Below are 16,231 nucleotides of genomic sequence, written 5' to 3'. Positions count from 1 at the left end.
CGCAGCAGGTCCACAATCTTATGAATGGTATCATAAAGCCTCGCTGTAGATGATCCACGAAGGCTGCCGCTCATCAATGCTCAAAACAAATGTCTGCAAGCGTTATAATGAATATGCGATCTCATGGTGGCCACCTTGGTGCTGATTCTGCAACATGGGCCAGGTCAGAATTTCTGCATGAAAGTCAATCTGGTCCGGCAGACATCTAGAAAGGCTCTCAGCGCGCTCAACTTTCACCTTACAAAGCTGCCTTAGCCCGTTCTACAAACTCGGACTTTTCTAGGAAGGATCTGGTATCAATTGATCTGCTGTGCAGGAATTGCTTGAGCTCCTTCACAGACATTTTGTCAATGTCCTCCCTGCAGAGGAATCACATAACGTATGATCTTCATTCAACTGCACAGGATAGCCAGAAATATCCACGCTATCTTTCAAGGTGTTGCATTCAGGCCCTCATATGAAGAAGAAAGAGCACCTTGATGGTGGATCAGCATCTGGCAGAGTCTGTGAGAGGAACCTTCTGATGTCTGAAAGTTCATCTGGGCAGGTGCTGTGCTGCATTCCATTGTAGGTCTTGAAGTCTACATTGCTCAGTCCTGGACAAGAGCAAAACTGTCAGCAATTATCTAAAAATGCTCTAATAATTGGATACTGTATTCCACAAAATACACACATTCGTGATACTCACTGCTACAGACCTTTTTGCCTCAGAAGGGCTGCAGTGCTCTGAGCTAAGGCCAAAGGCAACAGTGGATCTGAGGTTCCATGGCCCAACAAGATCTTCACTGCCTTGCTCCTGTCTGGGACCTGCCAACACCAGAACAACAGGTCTCAAGTACTCAGTACTTACCCAGACTACTAGAGAATCTCTGACAGCAGAGTGAGATGACAAGTACAGCTCACCTGCTTACTGAAGGTTGGTTCCAGCCAGGTGGACAGTGCTATGCAAGCCGCTGGTGCGGTGCTTGATTGGAAGAGATATTTGAGAGCTGTGTGGCCCCCCTGCACAACGTGCCGATACAAATTAGAACTTTGTTTCTTCCGAAAATCAGGCTGGGGAGTTGGGTGGGCATATGCATGCATATCGGATGACATGCATGCAGGCAGAAGCCGTTTGGCTGACTAGCAAAGGCAAGCATTGACCTGGGAAAAGCCTCCAATCACAATGCGCTCCAGGGGCACTCCAGCCTTCACTTCCTCTGCCACTAGCTCCTCTGCTCATGCACAACTCCTTCTGGTAGATAAATTGTTTAGAATGTCCTAAATCAAATGGGGAATAGGCCCGTATGGTGAAAATGACCACCTCAGATGAACGGATATCACGACTAAATAGCTTGCACAAATCAGGTTGCAGCAATTATGTACCATGATATTTGGGGAGGATTTGCGTACCTAGATATTGGATTGAGCTGTTGATGCCCTCATGATCAACTGAGCCGATGATCCGTGGGTCGAGGTCGAACCATGCTGCACAGAGCAGTATGGAAGATTCACCACAGCATATATATATATTAGATCTGCATGGGTGCCAGACTACCAGCCCACTTCCCTCCTCATTAGGTACTACAGACATCACCAAACACACTGCCGCTTGACAGACGGGTACTATTGGGCAAGAGTCCCTACCTGGCATTCTCATGCCGCCATTCATTGTGACAGGGCGAGTTGGCGCTGTAGGGAAGACAAACCTGGCAATGGGGGTCACCAGCAGTTATTGTACAGTACAGAAGGTAATCAAATGAATTGCCCTTACTTACATCTAATATGATTCGACAAGAGTATCACAATTTCCATACATATAGAATCGTGACAATACAGGTCAGGAGCACACTTGACATGGTCGATATTGGGCACAGTGCTGCTGCGCAGAGCTTGGCCAATTGCGGCGATCCCCGCTCCAGTGTCACCCAGGCCATGTAGAAATATCACAGTTGCTGGCTTTCCCTGTCTTGTTGGATTTTGCACAACAGATTTGCCAAATGGACCGGCCATGGGGACAAAACCCCTTCTACAAGAATAGTTTTGTGTGTTGAGCCTGTGCACGCATGCAGAGCGCAGAGATCTCATGAGAATGGGCATACTACCGATATAATTGTGGGATGTCTCGACACACAATTGCCTTGGTCACCTCCCATCAAGCTGGATCCACATTTGGCACCTGCTTGTGTAACGTCCACCGTGGCACTTGTAACTGTGCACTTTCGTTCTTCTTCAGCTATTCTTTGCGAGCTCAACTTCTATTGCTCTTGATACGCAATTGAACCGTGCACATTGTTGAAAGACATAGCACCAGACGAGGGTCCTTCATAGCCATCGTTGAGACTCTATGCGCAGTCTCGTTGTGTGGACATCCGACGTGTGCAGCTTAGGCCAATTACTTCCAAATTCGTGTTGAGCAGCTTGGCTGCATAACGTGATTTCTAAAAAAAAATTGAGACCAGTTTCAGCTGTTAATTGTATGATTGTGCACGTGCAGGAATCTGGTCCCCTGCTCAGCATCACCTTCAGCCCAGGTACGGCAGGATGTCATTCTGACTGATCGGGGAAGGCATGTGAGCAAAGCGATCATTGAAGAACTTACACGCCTGGTGTAACAGATGGTACCAAGTTTCTAGCAGTTGGAAAGATTGGAGTCAGGGCCCACAATGCAGCAACTGGAGATTCCCTGCGCAGTCTGCCAGCTCACAAGGTGCTGCCAATCATGACAGGGCCTACGTAAAACTCGGCCTATCATTGCTTGGGTTATGCTTCCAATGCAGGATGAGCAGCGTGTGTCTCAAGCAGGGAGACACTAGGTGTTTGGCCTGCGCCCCAGATGGAACAGCATTCGCCACTGGCGGGGGGGATAGTCGAGTCAACATCTGGACGCCTGAAGGCGAGATTGCACACACGTACAGTCATAGGGAAGCAGTGACTTGCCTAGCATATGACCGGACCACCTCACACCTGGCCAGCGCATCAGGCTCTGACCTGGCTATCTGGTCCCCCATCACCAAATCTGCCACCAAGCACAAGGTGCGGCAGCTGCATCATCCAGTGCTCAAGACCAGAAGTAGTGTTAGACCTCCCATTCATTGGCCTCAGTTGGTACCTTGCTTGCACATCAGAGAGGGGCTCACTTGGTGGGCTTTTCCTTGATGAGGAAGGGCCCCAGATGGCAGCCCAGATGGGAGTCATAAACAGCATTGTAGCGCCCAGGTGATGGCAGCTGCAAAGATCAACGAGATATGTCGCATGATGCAGGTGAAAGCACGTGTCTTATTCTTGGCTTGGAGTTGGTCTGGCAGCATCTTCGCGTTGGCGCAAGAGGGCGGCTGCATCAGCCTGAGAGACAGCGCTGGTGCAGAGCTGTGGCAGTGCTCACACAACGGGACCATTGCTGGCATAGCCTGGCGCCCGCTCAGGTCTGGCCTTGTAATTATGGTTGCGAGTCAGCATATCCACGATTGCCAAAATAGCACAAGCAAAAGGACTGAAGTCGAGACACAGGAGCTCATGTTGCACTGCAGGAATAAAGAGGACAACGAATTAGCAGTCCTTAGCAGTGACGGGTTCCTCTCCTTCCATGACACCTCTGGCAAGGCGGCTGGTAAAAGTGTGTCACTTGGGAGACCAGCAACTGCACTGGCCTATTTTGACTCAGGTGAACAAGACGGAGCAGCCTCAATTATTATTGCACATACACATTTTACGTCAGGTAGGACTTTGGGTACCGTGCTAGCCTGTATGATGCCATGTGCTGACAAAAGTTGTAATGCCTGCAGGCGAGTTTATGTGCATTGCATATGCTGACGGGCGCGTGATGCTGCACTCTCGGGAGGGCGCCCCGATTGTCGAGGTGGCAGAACATAACAGTCCAGCCTCCAGCCTGGCGGTCCGCACTGGGGGCACTCATGTGGCTGTGGCCTGCCAGGAAGGGCACCTGTCAGTGCACCAGCTCACCTTCGCCACAGTGCACGGCCTGTTCCAAGACTGCTACGCATTCAGGTGGATTCTCCACCTAGATATCGTGGAAGGAAGTTTTCAGCCGGACAGTGCTACACCTTTTTTCAAAGTATCCCTAGTGTAATTTGTACTGTCTGTCTTGCATTCACTTTGGCTTGACTAGCTGCTTCTAGCGACGGTACTCATTCTTACACCACATGTGCCCCGGGTGGCTGCACATACTCGAGCATACATGTACAAGCTTCAAGATGATCAACAGGCACCACGTCCCACTGGAAATGAACATGTGGGCAGTGAGGTTGGATGGTGACAAGCGTGGGAAGGTGTTGATAATGCGGTTTAGCAGATTTTAAAAGTGCCAAAAGGGCTTTTTTCGATGTGCAGGGAGGGCATGACGGGGGTGGTGGTGCAGAACATGGCGACGGGCGGCCGCGCGGCGATACGCTGCGGCGCGCACGTGCTCAAGATCGCGGTCTATGAGCGGCGGCTGGCCGTGCAGCTGCGCGCGCGCGTACTCGTCTATGGCCTGCCCGCCGACGCTGCGCCGGGGGACCTGGACATGCATGTGATCGCGCGCGTGGAGCGGGCCTTCGACTGCAACCTCCTCATGGTCGCCGCGCACCACCTCATCCTCTGCCAGGTCAGTGAGTCAGATTGCTTTGGACTCCTTCTAGCCACAGTAGGGCTGACGTCATGCCTGACTCTCGTTGTTGGAGTCAGCACCCTGGATGAGATCTACGCCTTTGAAGATGAAGTATGCAACACGAATGAGATCATCCTGCCAGGTCATGCCCTGTGCGCACTGTTGCACCAGCACCTCAAGTCACCTGTTGGCGTTTCAAGTGGACAAACTACACAGGGTAGACAGGGACGGCCGATTTTTGACTTATTGAGGAATGCGTGGCTCTGGACATGCATGCCACAAGCTTCTCAGACGTATGTACTGACCTCGACTGATGTCTCAGTTTTTCTTATTTGACGAGGTTGTGCCTCTGGAAAAGAATATAATTGCAATGCTGTGGGGGAATTCAGGAGAGGGAGCTGCAGCTGTGGACGTTCCAAGGGGAGTTGGAGAGGGAGTGGAGCGTGGGGGCGCCCGTGCGCTATGTGCGGATGGTGGGGGGTCCCGAGGGCCATGAGAGGCTGCTGGCCGGGCTGAAGGACGGCACCGTGCTGCACATCTCCATCGACAGACAGGAGCCCATGTCCCAGCTGCGCCACAGCGCCCCTGTGCGGTGTGCTCCCCTTGCCCTGAGATATCTTCGTCCTAGAGTAAGAATATTTTGCCACATAATTAATTTTATTTTTACACGTTTTCCAGTCATTAAGGACTAGGTACGTCAAGCAACACCTGAATTATTGCTCTCCAGGCTCCAATTTTTGTACTTTCTCCACTAGCCACAGAATGAGTCTCATAAATATCCTCTGTGTGCTGCGGCATGCAGCCTGTGTGAGAGCTTTCACTATCCTGGAACGCACACGTATCTCTCTAGATGTCACACTTACTTGTAAAGGCTTGCAGAGACCTCAGATGCACACCTTGATTTGCGCACGGATGAAGCAAGTGACAAAACAAGTAGCTTGTGCATGCGCAGGTGTCTGGACATGAGCGCCAGCAGCAAAATGGTGGCCGTGGTGGATGAGAGCTCCGAGGTGCATGTCTATGAGCTGGCCAGCGGGGCGCTGCTGTGGAGCGCTGAGGGTGCCACAAGTGCAGCCTGGAATACAGATTTCGAGGACATGCTGTCCTATTCTGGCAATGGCCACCTGTGCACCAAGACTGCAGACCTTCCAATCCAGCGACAGAAGTTCCAGGTTTTTAGATATACATGCATCAGGCAATTTTGCTGTGTGGCCTTCCTTTGACTTTGTTTCCGTCTTTACAGAAACGGCGAAGACTGACTGACGGACAGCACGTCTGATATGTTTGCTTGATATGCAGGGATTTGTGGTCGGTTTTTCGGGGTCAAAGGTGTACTGCCTGCACAGCTTGGCCATGCAGGCTTTTGAGGTGCCCCTCTTGCCGACGCTGCAAGCCTTCCTGGACCTCGGCCACTTCGAAAAGGCCTACCAGGTCTGCACCCCATAAAAAGCCAGAATTCCGCTGCAACATGCACCTTTTCTGTGGCCAATGGCAATTTTTGCAACAAGCATGAGAAGGGCTCTCCACCATTCAGCCAGAGGTGCCCTTCAAGCTCTGAGCAGACTGAAAATTGCTGCTGCGCTTGTTCCTGAGTACAGTAGCAGAGACAGGTTGAGCTGCATACAGGTGGCGTGCTTGGGTGTGACAGAATCGGGATGGCAGCTTTTCGCAGAGGCGGCGGTACAGGCCTTGCGCTTGGATCATGCGGCGGCAGCATACGAGCGCATGCATGACCCACGCAAGCTGCATGCTGTGCAGCGGCTCAACCGGCAGATCTCCGAGGGGCTATCTCTGCCTCTTGCTCGTGCTGCTGCGCTCTCACTCCTGGTAAGCCCCCCTCCTCCAGAAGCAGATTTTGAGCCGAATCCTAAGGGTGCAGGGTGCTAAATCAGATGGATAGATGGTATTAAACAGGAAAGCACCTTTGGACAGGGAAGGAAGATCGCACATGGGTTGTGCTTTAGGACATATAATGTGGTGGCATTGATGAGTATGGGTGATTTGTCAATACACTGACAGCGCTGTGATTGCAGGGCAAAAGCCAAGGTGACTCTCAGCATGTCAGAGCGGTTGAAGCTCCAGAGAGGACAATGGCAAAATTTTCGGATGAGAATCTTGTTGAAGAGGCGAGGGCCACAGCACAGCCCAGGGGCTTGAATGGCACCCGGCTGAAGCAGTCAGCCAAGCCAACCCAGAAGCAATCATCAAATCAAAGATCAGGCTTAGTACAGGACTCTGAGCATGAGACTGCTGCAACAGCTCTCTTGAAGGTGTGTTTCTTTCACTGTGTTTTTCTTTCATTGCATGACATGGCATTTGTATCACAAGGCAATACTGACACCACATTAGCATAAAATTTGCCTGGGTCAATAGACTGAAGCATACTGAACCATCTTGTCAGCCCCTTTTTCAAAAAATCTCTAACTACAACATATGAATATCCGTCTCTCAACCTTTTCAGGCAGGTGATAAATTGGGTGCTGTGGATTTATTGGCGGAGCATGGTCTGTGGGACCGCCTCCTGCAAGTGGCCGCCAGCCTGGACGCTGACAGTGCAGGTGACAGGTCAGCGCTCCAACGCGCAGCAGCCGCCTTCAGAAGCAGTGACCAAGCAGACACCGCCCTTGAGCTGCTCAACAAGCTTGGAGACTACAAGGTGAGCCATTCGTCCAGACCAAGTTTTTGGCAGGAACATATTCACATGGCCCCGGCTGGTGGGGGCGATATAAATATTGAGCACCGTGCCCACGGTTGATTGGGTCTTGCTTGGTTCTGGCGAGTCCATCAAGGGGTAGGATTATGGGCAGTCTTCAACTCCAGCTTGTCTGCAGGACGCACCTTCTTGGCAGGAAATGCGTGTACCAATAATAACAATATTCACATGGAAAGTTTGACTCACACAAGTTTGAGCAACTTACTTTTGAGTCAGCTGCCACATGACACTGGCCAGGGAGTGGGATGTAGCCCTGCAGATTGAGGCCTCCATTGTGAGGGAATTTATCGACCGCTTGCATTCATATATATATAAATGCACAGCCGCTGCATGTGTACACTTTTCAATGCAATTGAAGCATGCTTGCTCAGACTATCTGACCACAGACCTTGGTGTCGTTTTGATGTTGAATAGGCAGTTGCTGAGATGGCAGTTGAAGAGCAGAGGTGGGAAGAGGCCCTGGTGCTTCTGAGACTCCATCCAGATCTCAAAGAGACTGTTCCTGCCCCGAGAGCTCGCAACCTGCTGACAACCGGCTGTCACGAGGAGGCCTATACGCTATACAAGTGAGCCATGACAACAGTTTCCGGCAGCTCATTGACCGGCCTTGCTTGCAAAACTAGGCGACAAAATATATATGCATGCATGGCCCTGACGGCAGGTGTGCTTGTGCATGCACCAGGGATGCTGGGATGCTGGAGGAAGCAGGCAGTGTACTGCAGCAGCTTTTAACAGCGGCTGTCAAAGAAGGAAGCTTCTATGATGCTGCCCGCCATGCCCTTCGAGTTGGTCTGGGTGCTCTTGCCCAGGTAACCGACAAAATGTAGCCTTGTGGCCTCAACTTAGAAACTCAGGGGCATATGTCAACTGTGATGTAGCACTTCCTGCCTTTAATGCAAATTTTCAAAGAGAAAGAAAAGAAACATGAGCCAAGTCAGCTCTGGTTGCATGCAGGTGGAAGGAGTAGTGGGGAGCACCTCGGAAATGTCCAAGGCACTGGAGTCATTTCAGCGTCACTACTCCAAAGCGCAGATCTACTGTGGCTACCAGCTGATACACCAGGCAGCGACAGGAGCTCCACACAATGCAGTGCCCTCTACTCTATTCCATGCTGCACACTTTGTTCTCACGCGCCTTCTGCAGGTGATCACAGAGCATCCGGTAAAGTGTTGGTCCCCATTTCAGTGAAATTTATGGTTCAAAAATTCAGTGACATTTTCTATGTTAGGGATCGTGGAAATATTCAGCTGTATGGAGGGTGGCTGGCATTGACTGATTTGTGTGCAGTTGGGGACGGCGCACATGCCGGCAGGAGTGAGCATGGTGGCAGTCTTGCAATGCCTGGCCAGCCAGGGTGCAGCCCTTGGCGCCCAGAATGTTGCCGCTGCAGCACATTCTCAGTTGCTCCAATACTGTCTTCCTGGAGATCAAGAGGTACTACTTTCCCCAGGGTGCCAATGTTCAACTAATCACAGTAGGCGGGGCAGTCTGTGTGAAGCGTTGTCTGGAGACAGCCTGATAGAAAAAACATGCATGTGGCCGTATTGCAGGAAGACATAGAAGTTGCAGCTTTACTCTCGCGTTGCAAGGAGTGCCTTCTTCCCGAAGAGCTATTGCCAGTTTGTTTCAGGTGTGGGATATCTGGGGACCTGCAATTCATGCAGGTGAGCAATATCTTGCCTGAATAATTAATGCCTGTCATCATAAAGACGATTATGACAGCGATGAGCTTCCTTGTGTCTTTCTCCCGCACTGCAGTGTTTGCACTCAACTTTTGTAAGTAATCACACTGCTCTTGGGTGACGCAATCACCTGCTGTGAATATTGTGATGAGTGATGATTTGCTGTTGTGCTAGGACGAGCAATGTCTATCCTGTGGGGCTACCTACATACGTTCAATGCTTACTTTTGAGTGCCTTCCACTTATGGAGGTCTTCCTAGAGGAGGGCATGTCAGATGAGGAGGCGAGCATCTCACCCTCACGTTTTTCACGTTGTCTTGTCACAAGAGCTGTCTGCATCATTGACAGCATTGATCTGACATGCTTGCATGCCAATCACAGGCGGCACATGTCCTTCGGCAAACACCCAGCAACATGCCGTTGGGACAAAAAGCATTGCAGAGAGACGGAGAGGACACTGAATTCCATCCTGTCGAGGTAAGTGCCATGGCGCTACATGTACAGTCATGCATGCAAGTAACTGCTACGTCAAGTGTTGTGCACCCTGCTAGTTGATCTCCTCAGGTTGGGCGGTGCTGCACAGGTAATTGAGCCTATCATTGTTGGGCGAGAAGCACTTGAAGCTGGCAGAACTGGAAGTCAACAGATCATGGTGCAGAGGTGGCCAGCTGCGAGCCTTCAAGCCCGATACTTTAGAGTGATGGATCCAGACATGCCGATGTCCATGTCAGCCATAGGCCCTGTAGAGAAAGACGAATTGGAAATTCACATGGCTAAGAGCAGTCTGCACCTGTCTGTTTTCAAGAATTTTGAAACTTTTTTTCTATAGTGACCCTCTCCGACAGTGTGAGATCATGTCCTGCAGTCGTCCATTCTAGCTTCATGTCGAGATGATCGTGAACATTTGCATGCGTCTGGTAAATATGATACAACTTTTAAGAGGTTGATAGGCTTCAATTCACCAATTTGATGTTGCGGCGGAGTGTGTGCTGCTATCTTGCTCGTTTGCAGACACACTACGCAAATACAAGGAATATCGTGACAGGTGTGAGACCCCAGCTGACGAATGAAGGTTTCGATGGCTATCAAATGACCCGGTTATCTTATTTTGTAGAGATCAGGTAGTTTTGGCCGGAAACTTGAGACCTGATGTAAACAGATCTGGCATCCACAGGAGCTCTTCTGACTGCATCCTCCGTCAATCACCTCTCACCACAGCCATTCGCAGCACCATCTAGTAAGCAAACAAGATGCTTGCAAACTCTTTCTTTACCTGTCGAGAATGAGGAAGAGAAAGATCGCCGAGCTGACATTGGCCAGGGTGAGTTGCTTGTGCATGTCCTTGAGTTCACTTGTGGGGCTCAACACAGCTCCAATTCGCTTTTAATGATGTCATTATGCGAATAATGTGATGAATCAAGCATACTGCACGTCCACGATGCAGGTCAGGCAGGGAATGCCAGCATCATCTTGGAGACAGGGGTGCTGGCACCTTTTGCAGATGGGGCAGCCATAGCCAGAAGCGGGAGCACATCTGTGCTGTCTGCTGTCGTCTGCGAGCCGCCCCCTCAGCCTTTGTGGAAAGCGCGCGTGTATGATCGTTTCCTGGAGGTAGGCTGTCTATCCTATTCTTCCAGTCCTGAGCATTTATATGTGCTTCATTTGCAAAGCGGTCGAGCAGATGAAGGATACCAGTGATATTTCCACCAGAGATGCTGACAGTAACAATCGTTGTTGGTGTGAAGGTCAACTACCAGGAGCGGTATTCTGCTGCCGGGAGGATTCCTCGAACTGGGCAGCGAAGGGAGATGGGACCGACATCCAGGGAGATGGCGGCTGCTCAGTTGATGGAGAGCGCTCTGGAACCATTATTTGAACCAGGATTTGCATCTCGGTGTCAGGTGGGCCCTTGCTGCATTATCACAAGAGCAACCAGCGCTGACATGCTTGCACAGCATTCCTTCTCTTACTTAGGCTGTCGGTGATGCATCTGTGTTGGTGAAGCTGAAGCGCTCCTGCAGGTGCACTCCATGCTTGTGAGCAGTCACAACAGCGGCGATCCTGAAGTGCTAGCTATCAATGCAGCCTCAGCTGCCTTGACAAGCTCTGACATCCCGTGGTCAGGTAAGTCACTCGTGCGCAACTTGATCAATGCTTGTTTCAGCTTGCGTGAACAGGACACCGTGTGCATACTACAGGGCCCATCGCGGCTGGACACCGCGTCAAATAAGTTTTTACGTTTACGTTTAAGATTACAAACGCGAAATGTGTTTATACAGGCCCCATCGCGGCTGTGCGAGTGGCGCGTGTACGAGATGGCCGAGGCAGCAGAATGGTCGTGAATCCAAGTGGCGACCAGTTAGAGGCGGCGGACATGTCAGTCTTGTACGCAGGCACAGAACAGCGGTGTACACTCTTTGAGCTGCAGGTAGGGACCCCACAGTCATGCAGCTGAGAGTCGACACTAGAGTCTTTCATTCTTCAACCTGCGTCCTTGAGCGATGAAGAAGTTTTGGTTCCGAGGGCACCTGGACCACTGCCAGAGCAATAGCTTCCTCTTGATGAAGACAAGGAAGCTGTCTTAACGAATTTGGCATTCTGTGATTCAGGGGAGGGGAATCTCTCTGGAGGAGGTGCAGAGTGCACTGCAGGCAGCACGCGAGGAAGTTGCATCTGTTATCGCCCAGCAGCAGAGGCTGGCTGAGTGTGCAGAGAGCAGCAAGCGCAGCATTCCTTCTTTGCGGCCCGATCCTGCAGCCCTCTTCAATGCAGCCAGGTACTTACTTGTACTGCCAGCTCATGATTTTGAGGAGTATCAGAGTGCCTGTGAAATGGCTTATTAGGCGCCATGTGGAATTATTATGTCAAGATGGCAGGCAGCTGTAGTGTTTTCTGCTGATGACAGGTATGGGCGCCCGGCTGTGGATGCCATCATGAAAGACAGCAGCCTGTCGCATGCGGCGCGCAGCAGCGCACTGCAGCAGGCAAGGGAAGATCTGGAAGCCAAGTTGCGCGCAAACGGCATGTTCCGGCTCGAGGTACTTGGTCAGCCTCCATTTTGTGCACTGCCTTCCCATATAGCTGCTTTTTTGAAACAGTGGGATGATATCTCTGTCAATGTGAGATGCTGTGCATTGGTTCTTATCGTCACTAGTGTCACATGCATTCCCATCCAATTCATGCATCATTTAAGGGTGATGAAAACATGGAGTGGCATGCTTGCAGCACATGCGCGTGCCGGGTTCGGGGTGCGCGTCTCCAAAGGACATCGATGGTTCATGGACAAACATCCAAGCCGCAGCCCTGAGGTCGCTGGTGCTCTCTGGCAACGCTCGCCCCGACGGCCGTGGCTTTGCAGACGCCCGGCAACCCACCTCCCAAGTAAATGCTTTGCTCCCCTTTCTTCTTTCTGGTTGTTTCTACCCTACCGTTGACTCTCTTGCCGGTCTTTTCAGGGGGTTCTACATCTAATATGGGGTTAGATATAGAACCCCCTGTTCTTTTCAGAGGAGATTGTGTTTTTTGGTTGTTGTAAGTCTGAGGTGAGACAGCATGCGGTGATGTGCAGGTGGGGTTCCTCCCTGAAGTGCATGGCTCAGCGCTGCTGAATCTTGGCAGCACCCAGGTGAAAACGGCCTCCAGGAAGCAGCTAAAACAGTCCACAAACAAGGCAGTGCATGTATACCCATTATTCCCAGGTTACAGTAGCTTTGCATGCAACCTTGCATCCCCATTTCTAAGCATGGATCACTTGCCTGAATGTTGATCTTGTGGAGTGCAGGTCATGTCGGTCGCCACTGTCGGCAACGACCAGGATGGCCTCATGACCGACACTATCCATGGCTTGGAGTCTAAGCGATTTCTGGCACACTACACATGCCCCTCTTTTGCAGTCAATGAGGTCAGCCGCTCCTTCCTTTGCTACTTCTGCAACCTTCATCATGCTGATTCCTTGATGCTGCCCTCCACCTGCAGCATCTGACGATAGATGATACTGAGATATAAGTGTGAAACAAATCCTGTCAATTAACTCCTATACATTGTTGTGACGTGTGGGCCTCCTCCTGTGCCTCCATTGCTCATATGAGGACTGATGAGTAATCCTAGAAGTAATCCCAGGTTATATACGAGGAAGGCATGAGGGTATCCAAAACAGTCTTTATGAGTGAACACCGATTCCGTAAGATGTACATTTGCAGATGAAGGCGCGGATTGGCGACGCAAAGAGGGCGGAGGTGGCGGGAAGCCGAGTGCTGGAGGCGGCGCTTTCGGGGGTCATGCCCAATCCGCAGCACTTCCCCTTTGCGGTTCGGCTGACGGCCGATGTTCTAGCCCTGGACGGCTCCGCCGCGTCGGCCGCCGTCAGCAGCGGCTCCCTGGCCCTCATCGCCGCCGGCGTCCCCATCACTTCCCCTGTGGCAGGTGCTTGCACAGGGATTTGAATAAACTATATTCTTTAATTTCTAGGACCCTGGTGCCTGCCTCCTGCCTCTGTCCTGCATTTGTATGAGAGGCGCTGGCTCCTGCTGGGAGCTCTTACCTTCCAAGTGCCTGCAATCTTGGTAGGGCAGACAATAGACTGGTGCTTGCCAGGCGACATCAATCTTTTTCAAGGTGAAAAATCTGTGGTTGCAAAATGGGGATGTGCTGATAGGAGATTGGTGTTTGGGGCAGGGGTGAGCGTTGGGCTAGTGGCCGAGGAGGGTCTTGATGAGGGAGGGAGTGAGGGGCATGGCTGGGAGGTGCTGGTGGATGCAGGCGGCCTTGAAGAGGACTTTGGGGGCATGCAGCTGAATGCTGCCGGCACACGCGATGGCTTCACTCTGCTTGAGCTCACAGCATGCATGCCAGGCACGATCTGCTCAATATGGAACAAAACACACTGTTGTGCAACTCCCTCAACACCTCATTCTGATTGCTACTGTGCATGTATTGGTGCCTTGCATTTTGTGGGCACACAATACAGGCATTTGCGTTGCTAATGTGCCTAAGAGTGTGCTGCAGGAGGGGTGACTTTGGAAATGTTGGAGGCTGGCATTATTGCAGCAAGCAAGGCGCTCCCAGCGCAGCTGGATTTTTTGGAGACAGTCATCAAGCAGGTACATCTGGCCTGAAGCATTGGAAACCCATGGAAAGATTCTAGTTTACTTTGGTACCTTCGGTGGAAACAGCAGACATGCAGCCTCACAGTGCGACTCAACATCTTTTGCCTGCACAGGACATCAAGCAGAGAGCGCACCACAGCGCAATCCAAATAGGCAAGGATAACATAAAGCGCGTCATCGGCACCGGGGTAAGTATTCGCCCCTGTTTGTCTCTTTATATGTTGCCAGGCTGTTTCTTTACCCCCGACACCACACATGGAAATCCAACCTGATTTTCTCTGCATGCAGGGATGCAATATCAAGGCTCTGGAGGGAGACACCGGCGCAAAGCTGATTGTCAGGGATGAGGGCGTGGCATTCATGTATGCTCCAACCAAGGACAAGTTTATGGCAGCCGAGACTATGCTGGAGTCATTCACGGGAGCTGATGTCAAGGTTTGTGCTTATCGCTGTCACACTTTCAATACCCGCAACGCACCTGCACTAGAACTTGGCTTTGAATTTCTCTGTGACAAAGGTTTTCAATAATTGGAATGAAGAAGAATGCTGGGTCACATCAGAGCCGAGGGGAAACGGAATTGACGACGCATTTGTTTTGCAGGAGGGGATTGTGTACAAGGTACGGGTGGTTCGGCTGATGGATTACGGCGCATTTGTGGAGCTGCCAAATGGCTTCCAGGCGCTGCTTCACATCTCCGAGCTGGCCCATCACAAGGTCAGCCGCCAGCATGCACCACCTCATCTCCTGAAACATAGCAACCACGAGCAGCACAACATACAATAAAATGTACATAATAGGGCACTTTTGAAGAGAGTGGATATCTGCTGTGATACCTTACAATGCAGAACAGCTGAAGGCTCGCAGACCGCGTGTGTTGAAGCAGACTTTGGCAGGAGGCAGATTTTGTATGCAATAGCAGTACAGAAGATTGCTGTACTGCTATGCAGAGCCATGGGTGTTGCCATGCAATGCTGACAATGTGGCAGGCCATAAGGAAGTGCCTCTGCCGTCTGCATGCAATAGACTCTGAAGTTTACGGGGTGGGGTGGCAGGTGCGCAGTGTAGAGGATGAGCTGGAGGAGGGGGAGTCGCTGGAGGTGCTGTGCCAGGGGCGCGACTCGCGCGGCCACGTGAAGGTGTCCAGGAAAGCGCTGCTGGCCCCCCCTCCAGGGACCCCCGGGCCACCACCTCCCACCGGCCCCAGACCTTCATCTCCCCAAGGTTTGCCTCCTTCACATCAATAGCATGGAGATTCTGGCATTAGCAGCATGCAGATGCCGCTGATTATCCTAGAAAGCCCTGCTTAGATCGCAGCTAGACTTTGATTTCAAGTCACTTTTCCTTCTCGCCTGGAGGCGTCCTGTGTGCATTGCGCATTGCACTCAAGCCGCGAGGCAGCCCTTTCTCACTACACGGCGCTTGCACCAACTCGGGTGTCTTGCATCCCGCTTGCCTAAATGTGGTGTCTCTGCACGCCCTGTGAAGATTTCGGTGTCATGCACGCAAGCGACGATGCATGGGCTGCGCAGGTCTTGTGGTGTCTCGCCTTGTGAACAGTACTGTGTCATGCAAGCAAGTAAAAATGCATGGGCTGCGCGGGTCTTCTGTGGTCTTGCCTTGCGTTACAAACTGTGTCATGCAAGGAAGTAAAAATGCATGGGCTGCGCGGGTCTTCTGTGGTCTCGCCTTGCGTTACAAACTGTGTCATGCAAGCAAGTAAAAATGCATGGGCTGCGCAGGTCGGAGGGACTGGAGCGGCGCGGGCGCGGGGCGGCCCGAGGATGCGCGGCAGCCGCAACGGCGATCCATGCGCACCGATGCACGCGCAGACAATGGGGATGCGGGACGCCGGCGATTTGGCCATGAATGAAGATCGAACCACACGACATGAACAATCCTGAAGAACCTGACACTGTTCATTGTTTGCTGATTGCTGCACCTGCAGTCTGCAGGCTGCCGAGCCGTCGTGACCTGAGATGTGCATGCATATGTAATGGACAGTCCTGCAGGGGCAGCCCATGATGGCTCCTGTGCTCCATGCAAACGCTCGCCGTGTAGCTTCGAAATCTTTCCTTAGCTTTACCAATGCTTTGGCAAACGTTATTGTTGCATTTTTTGCTGGCCGCGCAACTCATGATCTGGC

General features: G+C 51.6%; 2 protein-coding genes across 2 annotated transcripts; one reads left to right on the top strand and one right to left on the bottom strand.

Annotated features, from left to right (window-relative positions):
- Positions 1-238: 238 nt before the first annotated feature.
- Positions 239-1,099, bottom strand: COCSUDRAFT_37501 (hypothetical protein; the record flags this gene model as incomplete). The annotated part of the gene is made up of 3 exons (XM_005645619.1): positions 239-359; positions 476-555; positions 1,094-1,099. The coding sequence occupies 3 exons, from the start codon at positions 1,097-1,099 to the stop codon at positions 239-241; spliced, it is 207 nt and encodes a 68-aa protein (XP_005645676.1).
- Positions 1,100-2,575: 1,476 nt separating this feature from the next.
- On the top strand, positions 2,576-9,463 carry COCSUDRAFT_17763 (hypothetical protein; the record flags this gene model as incomplete). The annotated part of the gene is made up of 18 exons (XM_005645618.1): positions 2,576-2,689; positions 2,785-3,015; positions 3,244-3,350; positions 3,465-3,643; positions 3,765-3,987; positions 4,330-4,585; positions 4,978-5,180; positions 5,541-5,760; positions 5,888-6,019; positions 6,215-6,415; positions 6,622-6,858; positions 7,050-7,244; positions 7,716-7,867; positions 7,984-8,124; positions 8,276-8,444; positions 8,589-8,735; positions 8,852-8,965; positions 9,158-9,463. Coding segments are annotated over 18 exons (3,327 nt in total), but the record flags the coding sequence as incomplete, so codon positions are not given.
- Between the last annotated feature and the right edge of the window lie 6,768 nt (positions 9,464-16,231).

Source organism: Coccomyxa subellipsoidea, assembly GCF_000258705.1.
Source record: "Coccomyxa subellipsoidea C-169, whole genome shotgun sequence".
Taxonomy (NCBI): Eukaryota; Viridiplantae; Chlorophyta; class Trebouxiophyceae; family Coccomyxaceae; genus Coccomyxa; species Coccomyxa subellipsoidea.
This window is presented reverse-complemented; position numbering and strand designations above follow the sequence as displayed.